This window comes from Mirounga angustirostris, unplaced genomic scaffold, assembly GCF_029215605.1.
Source record: "Mirounga angustirostris isolate CCGP_5_RB_7025 unplaced genomic scaffold, mMirAng1.0.hap1 SCAF_2, whole genome shotgun sequence".
In the NCBI taxonomy this organism is placed as follows: Eukaryota; Metazoa; Chordata; class Mammalia; order Carnivora; family Phocidae; genus Mirounga; species Mirounga angustirostris.
In genome coordinates this window covers 164,285,380-164,298,943 of record NW_026991710.1, presented here as the reverse complement: position 1 = coordinate 164,298,943, position 13,564 = coordinate 164,285,380, and the positions used below count along the sequence as shown (strand labels likewise).

At 53.8% G+C, this 13,564-nt stretch overlaps 1 protein-coding gene across 10 annotated transcripts in view; it reads right to left on the bottom strand.

Moving 5' to 3' along the window:
* ANK1 (ankyrin 1) overlaps nucleotides 1-13,564 on the bottom strand; it is a 127,105-nt gene that overhangs the window by 26,160 nt on the left and 87,381 nt on the right. For 9 of the 10 annotated variants that reach the window (XM_064585501.1, XM_064585503.1, XM_064585508.1 and 6 more), the window contains 11 exons: nucleotides 13,285-13,445; nucleotides 12,804-13,015; nucleotides 11,792-11,996; nucleotides 11,349-11,445; nucleotides 10,861-11,089; nucleotides 9,755-9,880; nucleotides 9,536-9,655; nucleotides 7,996-8,074; nucleotides 7,649-7,723; nucleotides 5,535-5,666; nucleotides 4,570-4,716 (listed from right to left, as the gene is read on the bottom strand). In XM_064585501.1, the coding sequence (XP_064441571.1) occupies nucleotides 4,570-4,716; nucleotides 5,535-5,666; nucleotides 7,649-7,723; nucleotides 7,996-8,074; nucleotides 9,536-9,655; nucleotides 9,755-9,880; nucleotides 10,861-11,089; nucleotides 11,349-11,445; nucleotides 11,792-11,996; nucleotides 12,804-13,015; nucleotides 13,285-13,445 (1,583 nt within the window). Of the gene's footprint in view, nucleotides 1-1,194; nucleotides 1,949-4,569; nucleotides 4,717-5,534; nucleotides 5,667-7,648; nucleotides 7,724-7,995; nucleotides 8,075-9,535; nucleotides 9,656-9,754; nucleotides 9,881-10,860; nucleotides 11,090-11,348; nucleotides 11,446-11,791; nucleotides 11,997-12,803; nucleotides 13,016-13,284; nucleotides 13,446-13,564 lie in introns of those variants that run through there. The other variant, XM_064585506.1, reaches the window with a different exon arrangement.

The window sequence follows — 13,564 nt, the reverse complement described above, 5'->3', positions numbered from 1 at the left end:
GTTGATTAGATAGGACTGGAGCACTGATCAACTTAGGGCTAGTTTTTTTCTTCCATTTCCAGATAAGGCCCTTTTGTTCCCTATGCAATGTCTCTGAATGATCAGTCTGTTGGGAATTGCTGATTAATACTCAACCAAAACTTGTAGGGGACCCTCTGAAGATCTCTAGAATTCTCTAAGCAGCTATGTCTTCCCTGATACTCTATATCTCGACAACTCTAGCTGCCCCATTCTCTCTGGATTCTCAACAACTTCTTTTCAACCCAGGGAAACTTCTTGGATTTCTCTTCCCCATGTCATGACCTAGAAACTAGCAATTACAGAGTTTTTCTCAATTATTTCCCATGTCCCATGGATCACGGTCTTTTATTGACTAATGTCCAATGTCGTGAGAACTGTTGTTTCATACATTTGGCCCATTTTGGGAGTGGGGGGCTGTTTTAAGCAGGAGGGTATATTCAGTCCTTATCTATTTACCTCATTTTGGCCAGAAGTGGAATGCATCTTAAACAGCCCCCTGGTTATAGCCAAGTGAATTTCTGTCACCTTTGGGAATCTCACTAAGACCTGATAAAGACAGGAAGAGGGTAGCTCTACTGGCCACAGAATACCTGAGGCTCATTTGGGTATCCTTTGGGAACTTTCTTCCTTAAAACTTCCATGGTGTTTACTTTAATGGAATTTCACCCAAATGAAATGTGTCCATGGAAAGAACTCATGCATACCCTCTTCCAGGACTTCCTGGCTTTTTTTTATTCTGGAGTCCCTCCTCTAGTAATAGTGTCTAAGGTGTATACCTCGCTGCTCCCTCTCAGGCTCCAGAGGACACCCACTGATCTATCCACATCCCCATAAGCTTAGATCTGAGGCTGTGGGTAGCCATACACAGTGCCAGTGGGGATTACTATTAAGTCAGAGCAATGCTCATAAGGCCTGAGCTTATCCTCATGAGGATTATCTCACAAAATCTGGCGTGGACCAGACCACAGTAAGGTCTACTGAGTCCCCTAGGCTGAGTTTCAGAAGTGCCCGTCTTTCTAATAGTCTCATGTGGCTCTGCCACCCAAGTCACCAGCCCATCCCTCAGTCTAGAGCTCCTCCTCCCTCTGGGGTTGCATTTTGGGGAGATCAGGTAAGAGGCAACTACAGATACTGCTCTGGGGCAGAGCACAGGCCAGCAGTCCCTCCCCAAGTCTCTCTTCATCTCTGGTTATCCTGCTGGCTTTCTGCTGACCAAGATGTAATGATCACCCTCAGAGTTTAATGTTAGTAGCAAGCTAGACAAGGAGCAGACAGCCAGCCTGACCTCAGACAAGAGCCACATTCACCAGTTGTATTCAGAAGTTGACAGAAGTAAAACACATTTTATTTCGACATTACCACATGTCCAACTTATCAAACAAATGAACCTGACAAGTGTGGATGTGAGATGTCCATTTTTTCCCTCTTCTGTGAGAAATCTGATTTGTTTTTAGAAACATGCTTTTCTTTTTTTTGCTTTATGGGCAAGTTTTTTCTTCATGTTTATTACCCAAGAACCCAGGGCAGTCTCCTCCAGTGGAGGTGAAGAAAACTGGCCTTTCAACTTAAGCCCCTTTCTACTTTGACCAGGCCAGGCACATATGGCAAGAGGAGCCAGGACGGAAGGAAAACAGATCTTGAGTTTCTGTTTTCTTGACAGCACAGAGCACTCAAGCCCTGCCCTTCATCCCCATCACTTCATAAGGAGGCTCAGACAAGCAAAGAAGCAAGGTAAAGTGCAAAGGAGGCAAGGTTCAACTGCGACATCTGTGTGGAGGGCTGGGCGGGCAGCAGGACAAGCCATCATGGGCCCCTGCCCAGGAGAGTGCCAGGGGAATGACGGATGGCCGCTCTCTCGCCTTCTACCTCTCAGTCCTCCTGCTCCTTCTTTCCAGGCCAGAATGGTACCCAGATATGGATGGTCTTCCTGGGACAGGGAAGAGGGCAGGATAAACAGAGAGAAGCCAATTCTAGTGCCAGAAGGGCAGAGCAGACTGAGCGGGGTGTCTGTCTGCTTGGGCCGAGGTGGGGAGCACGCATGCAGAGCACACAGCCTGTGTCCATCAGGAGGCCTGCTGGAGGAGGGGCGGAAGGGGTGACAGTGCGAGATAGGGAAACCAGGACACACAGAAGCATTCAGTTTGTGATTATCTAAGAACAACAAAGCAGGGAGAGGAATCCTTTGAAAACTTAAGTTAGATCATGCTCCTCTTCCTCGCCAAAGCCTCCAGTGGCTCCCTATTTCACTTCCAGTGACCCAGTGTCCTCAGGGGAGTCTGTAAGAGCTGGCCTCCTGATGCCATCTGAGCTCTGCTCCTGCCCTGGCTTCCTCCCTCTCTCTGCTAGCACGTTTTATCATTCACTTACATACTACATTGTTGCTTGCCTCGCCAAACAGAAGGTAAGTTCCCTGGAGGCAGAGTTTTAGGGGATTTTTGTGCGTGTCTGTCTGAGAACCGATTTATCTCCTCTGCCTAGACCAGTGCCTGGCATGTGACAGGTGTTCAAAAAGTGTTTGCTAAATGAGCAGACCCACTAAAACAGAGCCTTTTTTCACCAGTCACGGAGCACCCAGTCCACAGAGGGATTTTGAACTCTGTTTAGGCACTGGACTCTCTAGGCCTGGCTAGGGCTGCAAGTCCAGTGGCCGATGGGAAATTCATAGATGCCTGAGTCTGGGACTCTTTTTTTTTTTTTTTTTGTGGTAAGAGCACTTCACATGAGACCCACCCTCTTAACATAGTTTTAATTGTCGTCCTGCCTTGTTTCTGCTCCTGTAATTCTATGTGCCTGCTGTCCCCTAGGTACATAACTGGGGCACAAAGAAACAAAAACTTGCTGATTTGACTTGACTGAAACAGCACCAGGAATGTTAAGAAACCCAACCAAGGGATCAGGGATCACAGTGAAAAGGAGAAGCTCTGTCCCGTGGGTTTCCCGAAGTTCCCAGCATCCCTCAGCTGCCCTCCCTTTCTCTCTCTGTGGAAGGGAGCTAGGCTCCTTAGCAGTCCCTGCAGTGCTCTGGCTTGGTCCCCCGAGGGACGTGGGAGTGGACCACTGTCTCGGAGCCTCTTTACGCCAGGCATGAAGAGCGGCGAGCAGTGCGCAGTACACAGCCTCCCTGGAGCCAGAGGACCCCCGCCCCGCCGTGCACACACGCGCACACACGCCCTCACACACAGCCGTGAGACACACGGGGAGGAAGGGCTAGAAGTCCTTCACGACATGCATCTGCGGAGGTGGACGGCGCCTGAACACCGGGCCGAGGTGGAGACAGTGGAGCCAGGCAGTGTGAGAGCATGAGTGGACGAGAGGTCCAGGTGAGGTCAGAGGCAGAAGAGAAAGACGACAGGACGTGATCAACAGAGGAGCCCTGCGCCCAGCGGTGCTAGATGGCATGTTTCAGGAGACACGGGGCACGGGAGAGAGAAACGTGGGAGGGGCTCTGCATGCGCAGGCTCTACCTGGCCAAAGGAGGCTGCACGCCCAGACCGGCCGGGAACTTACCGGCTCGGGGCACGCCCCCCGGCCGCAGGCGCCTGCGCAGCCAGCACGCGCGTGTGCGGCCTGGACGCCCGTACACTGGCAGCCTGCGGAGCGCGGCGGGAGGTCGCTGTCCCGGGTGACGACTTAGGCACCAGAGAATTAAAACCGTTCCTTCGAGGTCTGTAAGGGCCCTCGGGAATCGACTCTAAGTTGCTAACTTTAAAGAAGACGAGCGAGTCAGCCGCTCATGGAGCCGGGAGGAAGGAGGGACTGGAACCCTAGCTTCCTGGCTCCCACCGAAGAGCAGGGCCTCTGCTCTTTCTGTGCCCAGTGGCTAGAGAGAGGGCAAATGAGGGGAGAGGGTGCGGGACCCCGAGCCCGTCTCCTTCATGCAGCTGGCTACTTTCACTGCTGCTGGGAGGAAAGAGGTGCAAGGGAGGCACCCCCTCCCTCCGCCCCCAGTGGGGGTCCTGGGGGCAAAGGTCAGGGGCCTCCGGGCTTCCTCCCCTTGGCACTGGTCACGCTGGGGGTCTGCGCCATGCTTGAAGCACATTCAAAAGAGGGAGAGGAAAGAGATGGGGTGAGAAAAAGAGAGAGAGAGAGAGAGACCAGACTCAGAAAAAGGAGCCCACTTAGCCTCACAGAAGGGCCGCAAGAGGACTTTGAACACCAGCCAGCTTATCCACATCAGATCTTGTGCCCAAATCTCTACGCCCTTTGCTTTTCTATCACTGACTGTCTTACAGATGGGAACGCAAGCCCAAGAGGGTCCATTCCTGGTGCAGAACTACAGAGAGGGGCGAGGGGCCCAGCCCTGCCCCGACTCCAGCTGTTGCCTGGACCACGCCAGGAGCCTGTCGCTGCAGAGAGCATCAGGAAGCCTCCCTGCCCAGGAGTACACACCTGTCTCTCGTGCTTGCCTCTGCGCTCACCCCCACCAGGGAGGGAGCGCGTGGAGGTCGACCTCCCACCAAAGGGAGAGATGGTTTCATGAAGTGTCACGTGCTGGTGCCTGGAAAGTGGCACCCAGGTCAGCCCCGCCTCCTTCCAGGAGACACTCACCATTCATCTGGGAGGGCGAAGAAGAGTAGTCCCGGTCTGTGTGCCGTCGCTCAGGTTTCAGATTGCGGCTTTGTCTGCCGGAGCCTTCCAGCATGTTCACGATCTCACTTCGGTCAATGTTCCGCAGGGCTGCATACAGATTCTCCACTGCGGGGAGGTGGGGGGAGAAGAGAAGGGGCGCTTGCTGCGGGGATTCTCATCATTGTGGGTGGGGCTGGAATGTGGGGGGCAGGCGGGAAGTTGGGGGTGGGGGTGATTTATCGTCTCCGAATGTGGAGGCACCCCTCTTTTGTCATAATCAAAACTACCCGCCTCTTTGGGGGATATTTTGTTATCCTTCCACAGATCTTTTCCAACCCTGTAATGGTGGCCAATTTCAAAGCATGGAAAGACTGTTTTTTTGTCATCTAAGAGGAATTCCACAGGGAATGAGAGTAAGGAGAATTGGATACTGTCCTTTTGAAATCCTTGGTCCTTGCCAGTTGATTTGAGATGCAAATGCAGACACTCAATTTCCTCTTAGTGTTCCTGAGGATTGGGAATTTAGTTGAGGAAGAACTGATGAAAAGAGTGAGACAAATCTTCCCTCCAGGTTGGAGGAAAAGATACTCCCGCATCAGGCCGGATTTGCTCCCCCATGCTGTGTCCTGAGAGGACAGTCCTCATGTGTTTGAGACACTCCACAGGAAGTCATACACCCTACACCTATGCAGTCATCTTGGTCCCCGTGTGACTGTTATCTTACTCAGATGGGAAAAAGGCTGAGGCCAAGACTTTCCTATCTTCTTATGACAGGATTGCCTAGAGGACCCCGTGACCCTGCAGAGGTGTGTGTGTGAGAGACAGAGTGCAAAAGGGATTGGTTCCAAAGGCCATGATCACACTGGAATTTGAAAGAAGAACTGCTTGGGTGAAGAGGCCCAGGCTTTGGAAAGAGAAGGCTTCCTTAGCTTAATGGTACTGACTGTTTGCGTTTTTGCCTTCACGGATGACCCAGAGGTTCAACAAGGCTACACTCTGCTCCAACAAGGAGTTGGGGTTTTCCACGCGGATCCTGTTGATGTCTTCCACACTGAACTGCAGCTCCCGAGCCAACTCTGCAAGCAAAGACCCGAGGCCAGGGGTGAGCCACGCCAGAGCCCGGCTCCGGCTCCCCAGCTGGGAGCCATGGAGTGGGGGGTGTCTGGTGGGGAGTACCAGGAGTTAAAGGACAGTCTCCCCATGGATTTGGTAGTCCTTCTTACCCAGAAGTACCTAGTGAAACAGAGACACCTGCATCTTTGTATCTCCAGAAAGTGGGGCAGGAACACGAGTGCTCAAAAAATAGGTAGTGAATGAGTGAACGAATGAATGTCCTTTCTTTCTTTCATCACTTCAAATATGAGATGACAATACTGAGCCTCTCAGCAAGGCTAGCGCTCATGCAAGGTCACAGAACAAGCCAATGCCAGAGCCGGGCGTGGGCTGAGCCGGCGGATGCCCACTCCAGGGCTGTCGAACGACACCAGGGTGCCACTTACTTTCCACCAAGAAGCAATTAGAGTGGAAATGCATTTCTGTACTTATGTTTCTTCTGGGGAAGGCATTATTTACATTTAAAATGAAAATACAAGTTCCCATCTAAATGCAAGGCAATAACACCGAATGTTAGCTTTTTCCCTCCCATTGTTTTTATTGTTATTTCTCACAGGTGCTTTGGAAGGGAGAACAACCTCAGAGTCCAATTTCAAGGATGAGGAAGGCCAGAGGGACAGAGATAGTAAGAATCAGAATGTACACGTACCACACACACACACACACACACACACACACACACACACAAGAAGCAGCAGCAGACATTCTTTTTTGGCTTAAGAATGAATAGTCCCTGAACTTCTAATGTAAATTTTTGTCAGAGTCTTTCAGCAAGTTATTGTTAAGGTTTCTGAATTTGTCTGAAGGCCTCTCTATAGGGAGGCTGAGTGAAGGAAGTCCATTCATATGAAAGTTAACAAAAAAGGACCCGGGGTGGAGGTGGGGGGGGGTGGTGGTGGTGGATTAAGTTATAGGGCCAGTGACTGAGTAAAACACCGTATTTTGAGCTTTCACTGCATTTTTCCCACACACAGCCTCTCTTCAAATGAGATCTGCCCTTACTGTTTTTTTTTTTTTTTTTTTTTTTAAGATTTTATTTATTTATTTGAGAGAGCAAGAATGAGAGAGAGAGTACATGACGGGGGGAGGGTTAGAGGGAGAAGCAGGCTCCTCGCTGATCAGGGAGCCCGATGCGGGACTCGATCCCGGGACTCCAGGATCATGACCTGAGCCGAAGGCAGTCGCTTAACCAACTGAGCCACCCAGGCGCCCTCTGCCCTTACTGTTGATGTGACTTCTGGTAGACCTCAACAGCCAGAGATTCTGAGTGAAGAATTTTGAGACTTCTCCTTTTCTTTCTTTCTTTCCCTCAACAAAGCCAGCCTTTGAGGAAGGGCAACATGAGAACAGGGAGCAGTGGACAGGTGGTCAGGAGACATAGTTTTTTGTCTCTGTGTTTTTTATTTGTTTGATGGTTTTCCAGATTCTCTCACTAACTAGCTACAAAACTAGAGCCACTCTATTTAACTGGATCTCAGTTTTCCCATCTGTAAAGTGAGGTGAACCAGATCGATTCTGAGGTCTCTTGTAACTTCAAAAGTTAATTCTTTCTGGGGCTCCTGGATGGCTCAGTTGGTTGAGCGTCCGATTCTTGGTTTCGGCTCAGGTCATGGGATCAAGCACCACGTTGGGCTCAGCACTCAGTGTGGAATCTGTCTCAGATTCTCTCTTCCTCTCCCTCCTGCTCATTCTCTCTTTCTTTCAAATAAATAAATAAATAAATTTTGTAAAAAGTTAATTCTTTCTTATAAAGAAAAACCAAGCCGAAATGGAGGAGGGAGGGGGCTCACTTTGCACTGGTGCCCAAAGGCGTTGCTGGGTCCAAGACAATCACACATCAGATGCACCAAGGATGGTGAGAAGAGGTTGCTCCTGAGGGGGAAGGAGCTATAGGGGTTTGTGTAGACTGGCAAAGTGCCTTTCTGCCCCCAATTCCCCGACTCACCCGCCCAGCTGAGGCCAAGGTGTTCTGATATAATAGCCATCTTCATATCTGCTCGGTCTGTCCCACTGAGGGAACCTGGGGAGAAGCATTGGGTTGCAGTCAGTCCTCTCGGCAGGACAGGCCATCAGCAGGTGTGAGTAAATGACCTCAGATGGAGGCTCAGCTCCCAGGCAGATCTCAGCGTCTGCTGGCCTGGTGGCCAAGCCTGTGCGGGCTGAGTGCAGGCCAGGGCCAAAGCCTCCACATGCTGTGCTCATAATGGGCTAAGCTACTCTAGGAGTGAGGGAGAGTGATGTCACCTACAACCTTCTGGAAAGGCGGCGACACACATCGCCAAGAGTTTATACCCAGTGAGGATTCGCTGAGAATGCTGTATCTCAGGGCCAACGGCGTCAGAGTCCTTCTCCTCTCATCAGCACCGCTCACCTGCAGGGAAGAGGGAAGACAAAGAAAGGGGACTTGGGGCCTGGGGCGTCCCCCTTCTTGGAGCTGCTTCAAGCCCGCGGGCCATGGGGTGGGGCATGACGGCCGTCCTGGCAAACAGTAAGTAGCCCTGCTTCTCTAGAGCCGTGATGCGAAGAATAGGCATGCGCAAAGAGGTGGGGGCGAGAGGGAGGGATGAGATCCACATACTTCATTAAGAATAACCAGAAAAAGGGGCGCCTGGGTGGCTCAGATGGTTGAGCATCTGCCTTCGGCTCAGGTCATGATCCCAGGGTCCTGGGATCGAGTCCCGCATCGGGCTCCCTGCTCGGCGGGGAGCCTGCTTCTCCCTCTGCCTCTCTCTCTCTCTCTGACTCGCATGAATAAATAAATAAAACATTTTTTTAAAAAAAAAGAATAACCAGAATGGCAAGCTCGTGTGGCCCTTACCAGGTGCCAGGCCCTGTTTGATGCTCGCAACAGCCTCTGGGTAGGTACTAGTATTACTCCCAACTCATGGATGAGGGTACTGAGGCATAGAGGGGTTAAATAACTTGCCCAAGGTCACTCAGCCAGTAAGTGGTAGAACTGGGGTTTGAACCTAAAAACCAAGTCTTTCTTTCTGGGTTCCTTTATACTCAAAAGACCCGTTTTCGGTACTGGCCCGAGGCCTAGCACCCCAGCTCTGCAGAGAAGCACCCAGATGCTTGCTCAAGGCTGCAGGAAATCCTCTTTTGAAAGGGAAGTTGGTTCACACTCTCCCTGGACAGTAAAGAGAAACTAAGCCACGGACATATGGACAAAGCTCTGCTTTTTCCCTAGCTGGGCATGGAAGGCTGACAGCCACAGCAGCAAAGGAACAATAAGAACATGGAGACGCACAAGCCCTCCAAAGTCCCTGACACAGCGGTGACTCTGAGGCTCTTACGGGGACGGATAAATCAACATACTTGGTCAGGACGCCTTTGCTGAGCTCAAAAATCTGGGTGTTTGCAGGGGCTGAGACACCAGGGCTCCCTTCTCTGAGGGCCTGGCACCCTGGGGAAGATAAGCAAGTACATGAAAAAGAGGCTTGCAAAAGACCTCGTAAACGGCCAGTAACCTTCGGCAATTCGACACCCGGTTCTAAGCCTCAGAGGCCTCAGACAAGGGGTGCCACGGTGGATGCCTGTGAGGCTCCTTCTGACCTTCGAGAAAGAACATCCTAGAGGGCTCAAGGCCCACAGTGAGAACACACATACCACTGTCTGATACTAGCATTGCTCGTAGCTTGCGGGAAGGCCCGGGGTGCGCGCTCCCTGCTGGGCCACAGTCCACTGTCCCGAGGACAACCAAGAGCCTTCCTGGACCTCAGGGAACTCAAAGGCAGCTTTTCAACAAGAAGTCCTTCGGAAGCACTTGACCTTGAGTCTGTATGGGGATCCCCCCCACCCCAGCAAGGGCCCTCCTCGGGGGGCAGCTGACCTTGGTGCAGGGGGGCATGGTGATGTTCAAGTGGCAGAGAATGTGCTGGGCGTCCTCATACTTCATGGCCTTGCGCAGAAATGACAAGGACCCTGCTGGTTCTCGACTGCTGTCCCTCACCTACATTCACGCACACAAAAGCAAGCCTCGAGGGGCTGTTCCAGAGGCTTAGAGATTTCTGCCTCCCAAACCCCCTCGACCCGGAGGATTCATCGGCACCTTCACAGGTATGGCCAGGCGGTTCTCCCGAAATGACTGGAACTGGAAACTCCGCTGCTGGGCAGCTTTTCTGATGGGTACCAGGTTCCCAAAGAGCTCTGCGAAGAGAGGCATTCCTTCCAGAACCTGCAAGAGGAGAAAAGCAAATACAGCTTGTTGGGGAGACATGCCTGCAAGTCCCGTCCTGCCTCCAGCTCTGGTCTTTCCTTCACCAGCTCACGCCCCATCTACCGCACAAGACACAGGGGCCGTGCTCCGGGAAACCCCACCATTTGTTTCAAAAAAGGTTTTGTTTCCGAGATTATAATGAGTGAGGCATGCCTTCTCACTTCAAAGGATTTTATAATAGGCAAGCATCTTTGTATATCTCTGGGTGGTTGATCAGGATTGCCATCTGAGTACTCTAGAACTCCACTAAAGGGTCATCACAGGGCTTCCTCAGGAGAGCTGGGTCTCTTTTTACACCTGTCCAGGAAGGTTTAGTTTATGAGAAGTGCTACAAGGACCACGTTATATTGGAATCTCATCCATGGATATAGTAATCCTTACTGTGCATATGCACGGTTTGAACCCATCGAACTTCATGGGTTCGATGATATCGAACCCATTTGACAGTTGAGGAAATTGAAGCCCAAAGAGAAGAAATGTTTCGTCTAGTTAGTTCCCGAATCGGGACTAGAGGTAGGGCTCCAGAGTGCCAGCCCTGTGCCCTCAGCCCCCTGGGAAGGCTCAGAACAGACTCTGAGGGCAGACGTTTGGAAAGGTCCTGGCTCTTTGCATGTCTTGACATGACAAGTCTCCTGGGGTCAGGACTAGGTTCCGATCCAGTCCCTGGTCCTTTCTCCTCACATCATTTGTCCAGCTGTCCTCCCCGCCTCATCGGGGTGCTACCAGAACCCTGGCAGAGCAGGTCAACTCGTGAGCTCAGGGCTCAGACTGCTCGGACAAATCCTTTCTCTGCTTTTTCCTCAGGTGCGTGACCTTGGAGGATGACTTCACTTCTCTGGGCCCCGGTGCCCCAGTCTGCAGACGGGGGGTCATAAGAGCATGCCCGGTGATGAGACTCAGGGGAGATTATGCTAGCTTGGCACAGCCAGGCACGGTACCTCTATGTCCCTGCTCCGAGCCACCTCGATGAAGTTCTCGTGCTGCTCCAGGGTCTTGTCCACTTTGTCATCTGTCATGCAGTAACAGCGCAGACGCCCTTCGCGGGGGTCATTCATCTTGGCAAATATGACAAACTTGGCCATGTAGGGCACGGCGGTGAGCTCCTTGTACAGCAGAGAGGCGAAGTTCACAGCTTCGGCGGTCCGAGGACAGTCGGACAGCCAGAACCTAGAAAGAGGGGGCTGATCAGAAACATGTTCCAGCATGCCTGGTGGAGAGCTTCATCCCCGTGCCGACAGAAGAAGCCCGTGTGCCACGGGGGTGGCTGTTCTGACAGGCCCGCTGGTCGGCGCGGGGCCTGTGTGTGCAAAGGGGCAGTGGGGGGCCCTCCCTCGGGTTCCACCCCAGGATGGGCGGGTCGAGGCATGAGGCTGGGGCATGAGTGGGGGCCGCGCTGACCCCCCTCGGTGCAGGGGCTGCGGCCCACCTGGCAGAGACGTTGGTGGTGAAGGCAGCGCACTCGTTGGCATACACGAGCTTGGTTGTCCCCGTTATATCTTCCCACTGGGCTTGGTCTGTTCCTCCTGCAACAGGAGCAGAGACGGGCTGGGGGACAGGGTTCAGATGGTAGACAGAGCTTGGTGAAATGTAAGGGCGGAGCATGGAAGGGCAGAGCCGGGTATATCTGTGTGGCCCTGAGCACAACTTTGTTCTCATACTCTCCTCCTCCTGGCGACCCCTCCTTTTAGGGGTCAGAGGGCTAGACCACGGAGGGGGCTCTACTCAGACGGATCACCCCTCCCTCCATCCCCTAGGGAAGCCAAAGCAAGCTGATGGCTGGCTTTACCATCTCCCGTCTCCCCTGAATGTGGCCACAGGGAGCTGCTGCCGCCTGGAAGATGGCACAGAGGCAAAAGGGGCACCTCTCACCAGTGACACTGCAGAGCAGGCGAAGGCTGGTGGTGTCCCCCTCCCCGCTGTCCCTCGGGCTGTCCGTCCAGGAAGGAGGGAGCGGGATCCGAAGCCCAATGGGGCGGTAGAACTTCCGGCGCCGTGGCTCCACAGTGACAATGGGGCTGAACGTGGCCTGGTTGCCCAGCAGTTTGGTGACCAGCTCATCTGGTACGGGCTGGGCCTGCGAGGCATCAAGGGTGGACCCTCAGCCTCCAGGAGCAGAGAGGCTTGTTCACGAGGGGCAGCGCGCCCCCAAAGGGAGAGCAGGCTGTTTATGTAGAGGGCAAAGGCTCCCGGGGGATGTGGGGGGCCCTCCACCGTTGGACCACGCAGATCTGTTTTGCTGAGCACAAGGCCTGTGTCAGGGCTGATATCCCTGCTCAGCTGTCTTTCCGGAGCCCTTTCTCCCCCTTTCCCTCCTGCTCCTCATTCCCGGGATGACACGGTCCTTGCTCCACATTAGTTAGCTCTCCAGGAAGAATCCCCTTGCGGCTGAATGCACTATCGGGGGGCTTTCTGCAGCCTAACAGGGAGAGCCCGTCTTTTCCTACCCACACGACTTTCTTTTGAGCTTTAAGGTCACACCTCTAACTGAAATTTTAAGGCATCAGACAGAAGTTGGGGGGATGTCCTGGGGAAGAGGGCCGTCCTCCCGGGGGCCTTGAGCCCCTCCCAGCCTGCGTGAGCCCGTCTGAGTTGCTGGGTGGGGGCGAAGAGCTTTAAGGTCACACCCCTAACTGGAATTTTAAGGCTTCAGACAGAAGCGGGGGGGGGGGGGGGGGGGGGGGGGGGGGAGATGTCCTGGGGAAGGGGGATATCCTGGGGAAGAGGGCCGTCCTGCCGGGGACCTTGAGCCCCTCCCAGCCTGCGTGAGCCCATCTCAGTTGCTGAGGGCCATCCTCCCGGGGGCCCTGAGCCCCTCCCAGTCTGCGTGAGCCCGTCTCAGTTGCTGGGGGGGGGGGGCGGGGGCGAGGAGGAGGGCTGTCACCTGAAGAGCGAGCTTCACTCTCTTGGTGACAGCGTTCTCCGGGAACGTTGCCTGCACCAGCGGCACCAGCTTGCTCTTCAGGAAGCCCCCTTCAGGGCCAATGGTGTCATAGTCCTGGCAGAGCCGTGACATGATCACGAAGTACAAGGGGAAGTCGGTGGTGATGATGCGGCAGACCCTCTTCTTCTCCAGCTCCTCCAGACTCCCCAGCTCTGGAACCACATGGCACGGTGCCACCCCCCGTCACGCTGGGCGCAGGCTCAACCACTGAGTCCCCAGAACCTCCGCATCCCTGGCTCCCGAGCAACGCCCCCTCCCCAGGCGCCCCCTTAGATGCTCCCCTAGGGCCCCAGAACCGGACCTTTTGGAGCCATTCCCAGTCTCTCCCACCCTCCCAGACTCCAGGCGGCCCCAACAACCCACCCCAAACGTGCAAGCTCAAATCCCACCCTCTGGAAGGAGGGTGCCCTGGGGCTGTTACCTTCGTCCATCCCATTGAGGATCTGGTCCAGATCCAGGTAGCTCTCTCCATGGCGGCTCCTATGTTCCTTCCACACGGAGCCGTTTTCACTGCGCAGCACCACAAGCTCGCGGTCCCCACGGCCATGGGAGGCAAAGTGGGGGATCTCCACGATCACGGGGCTGAGGGGACAGAGCAGATGGGGGCAAGGGGCCTGGATGTGGGTGTGCGTGCCTGTGGGCAGGGGGCTGGGCACGGGGAGGAAAGGACAGGAGAAGGGGGGACAGTGCGTCCCTGCCTG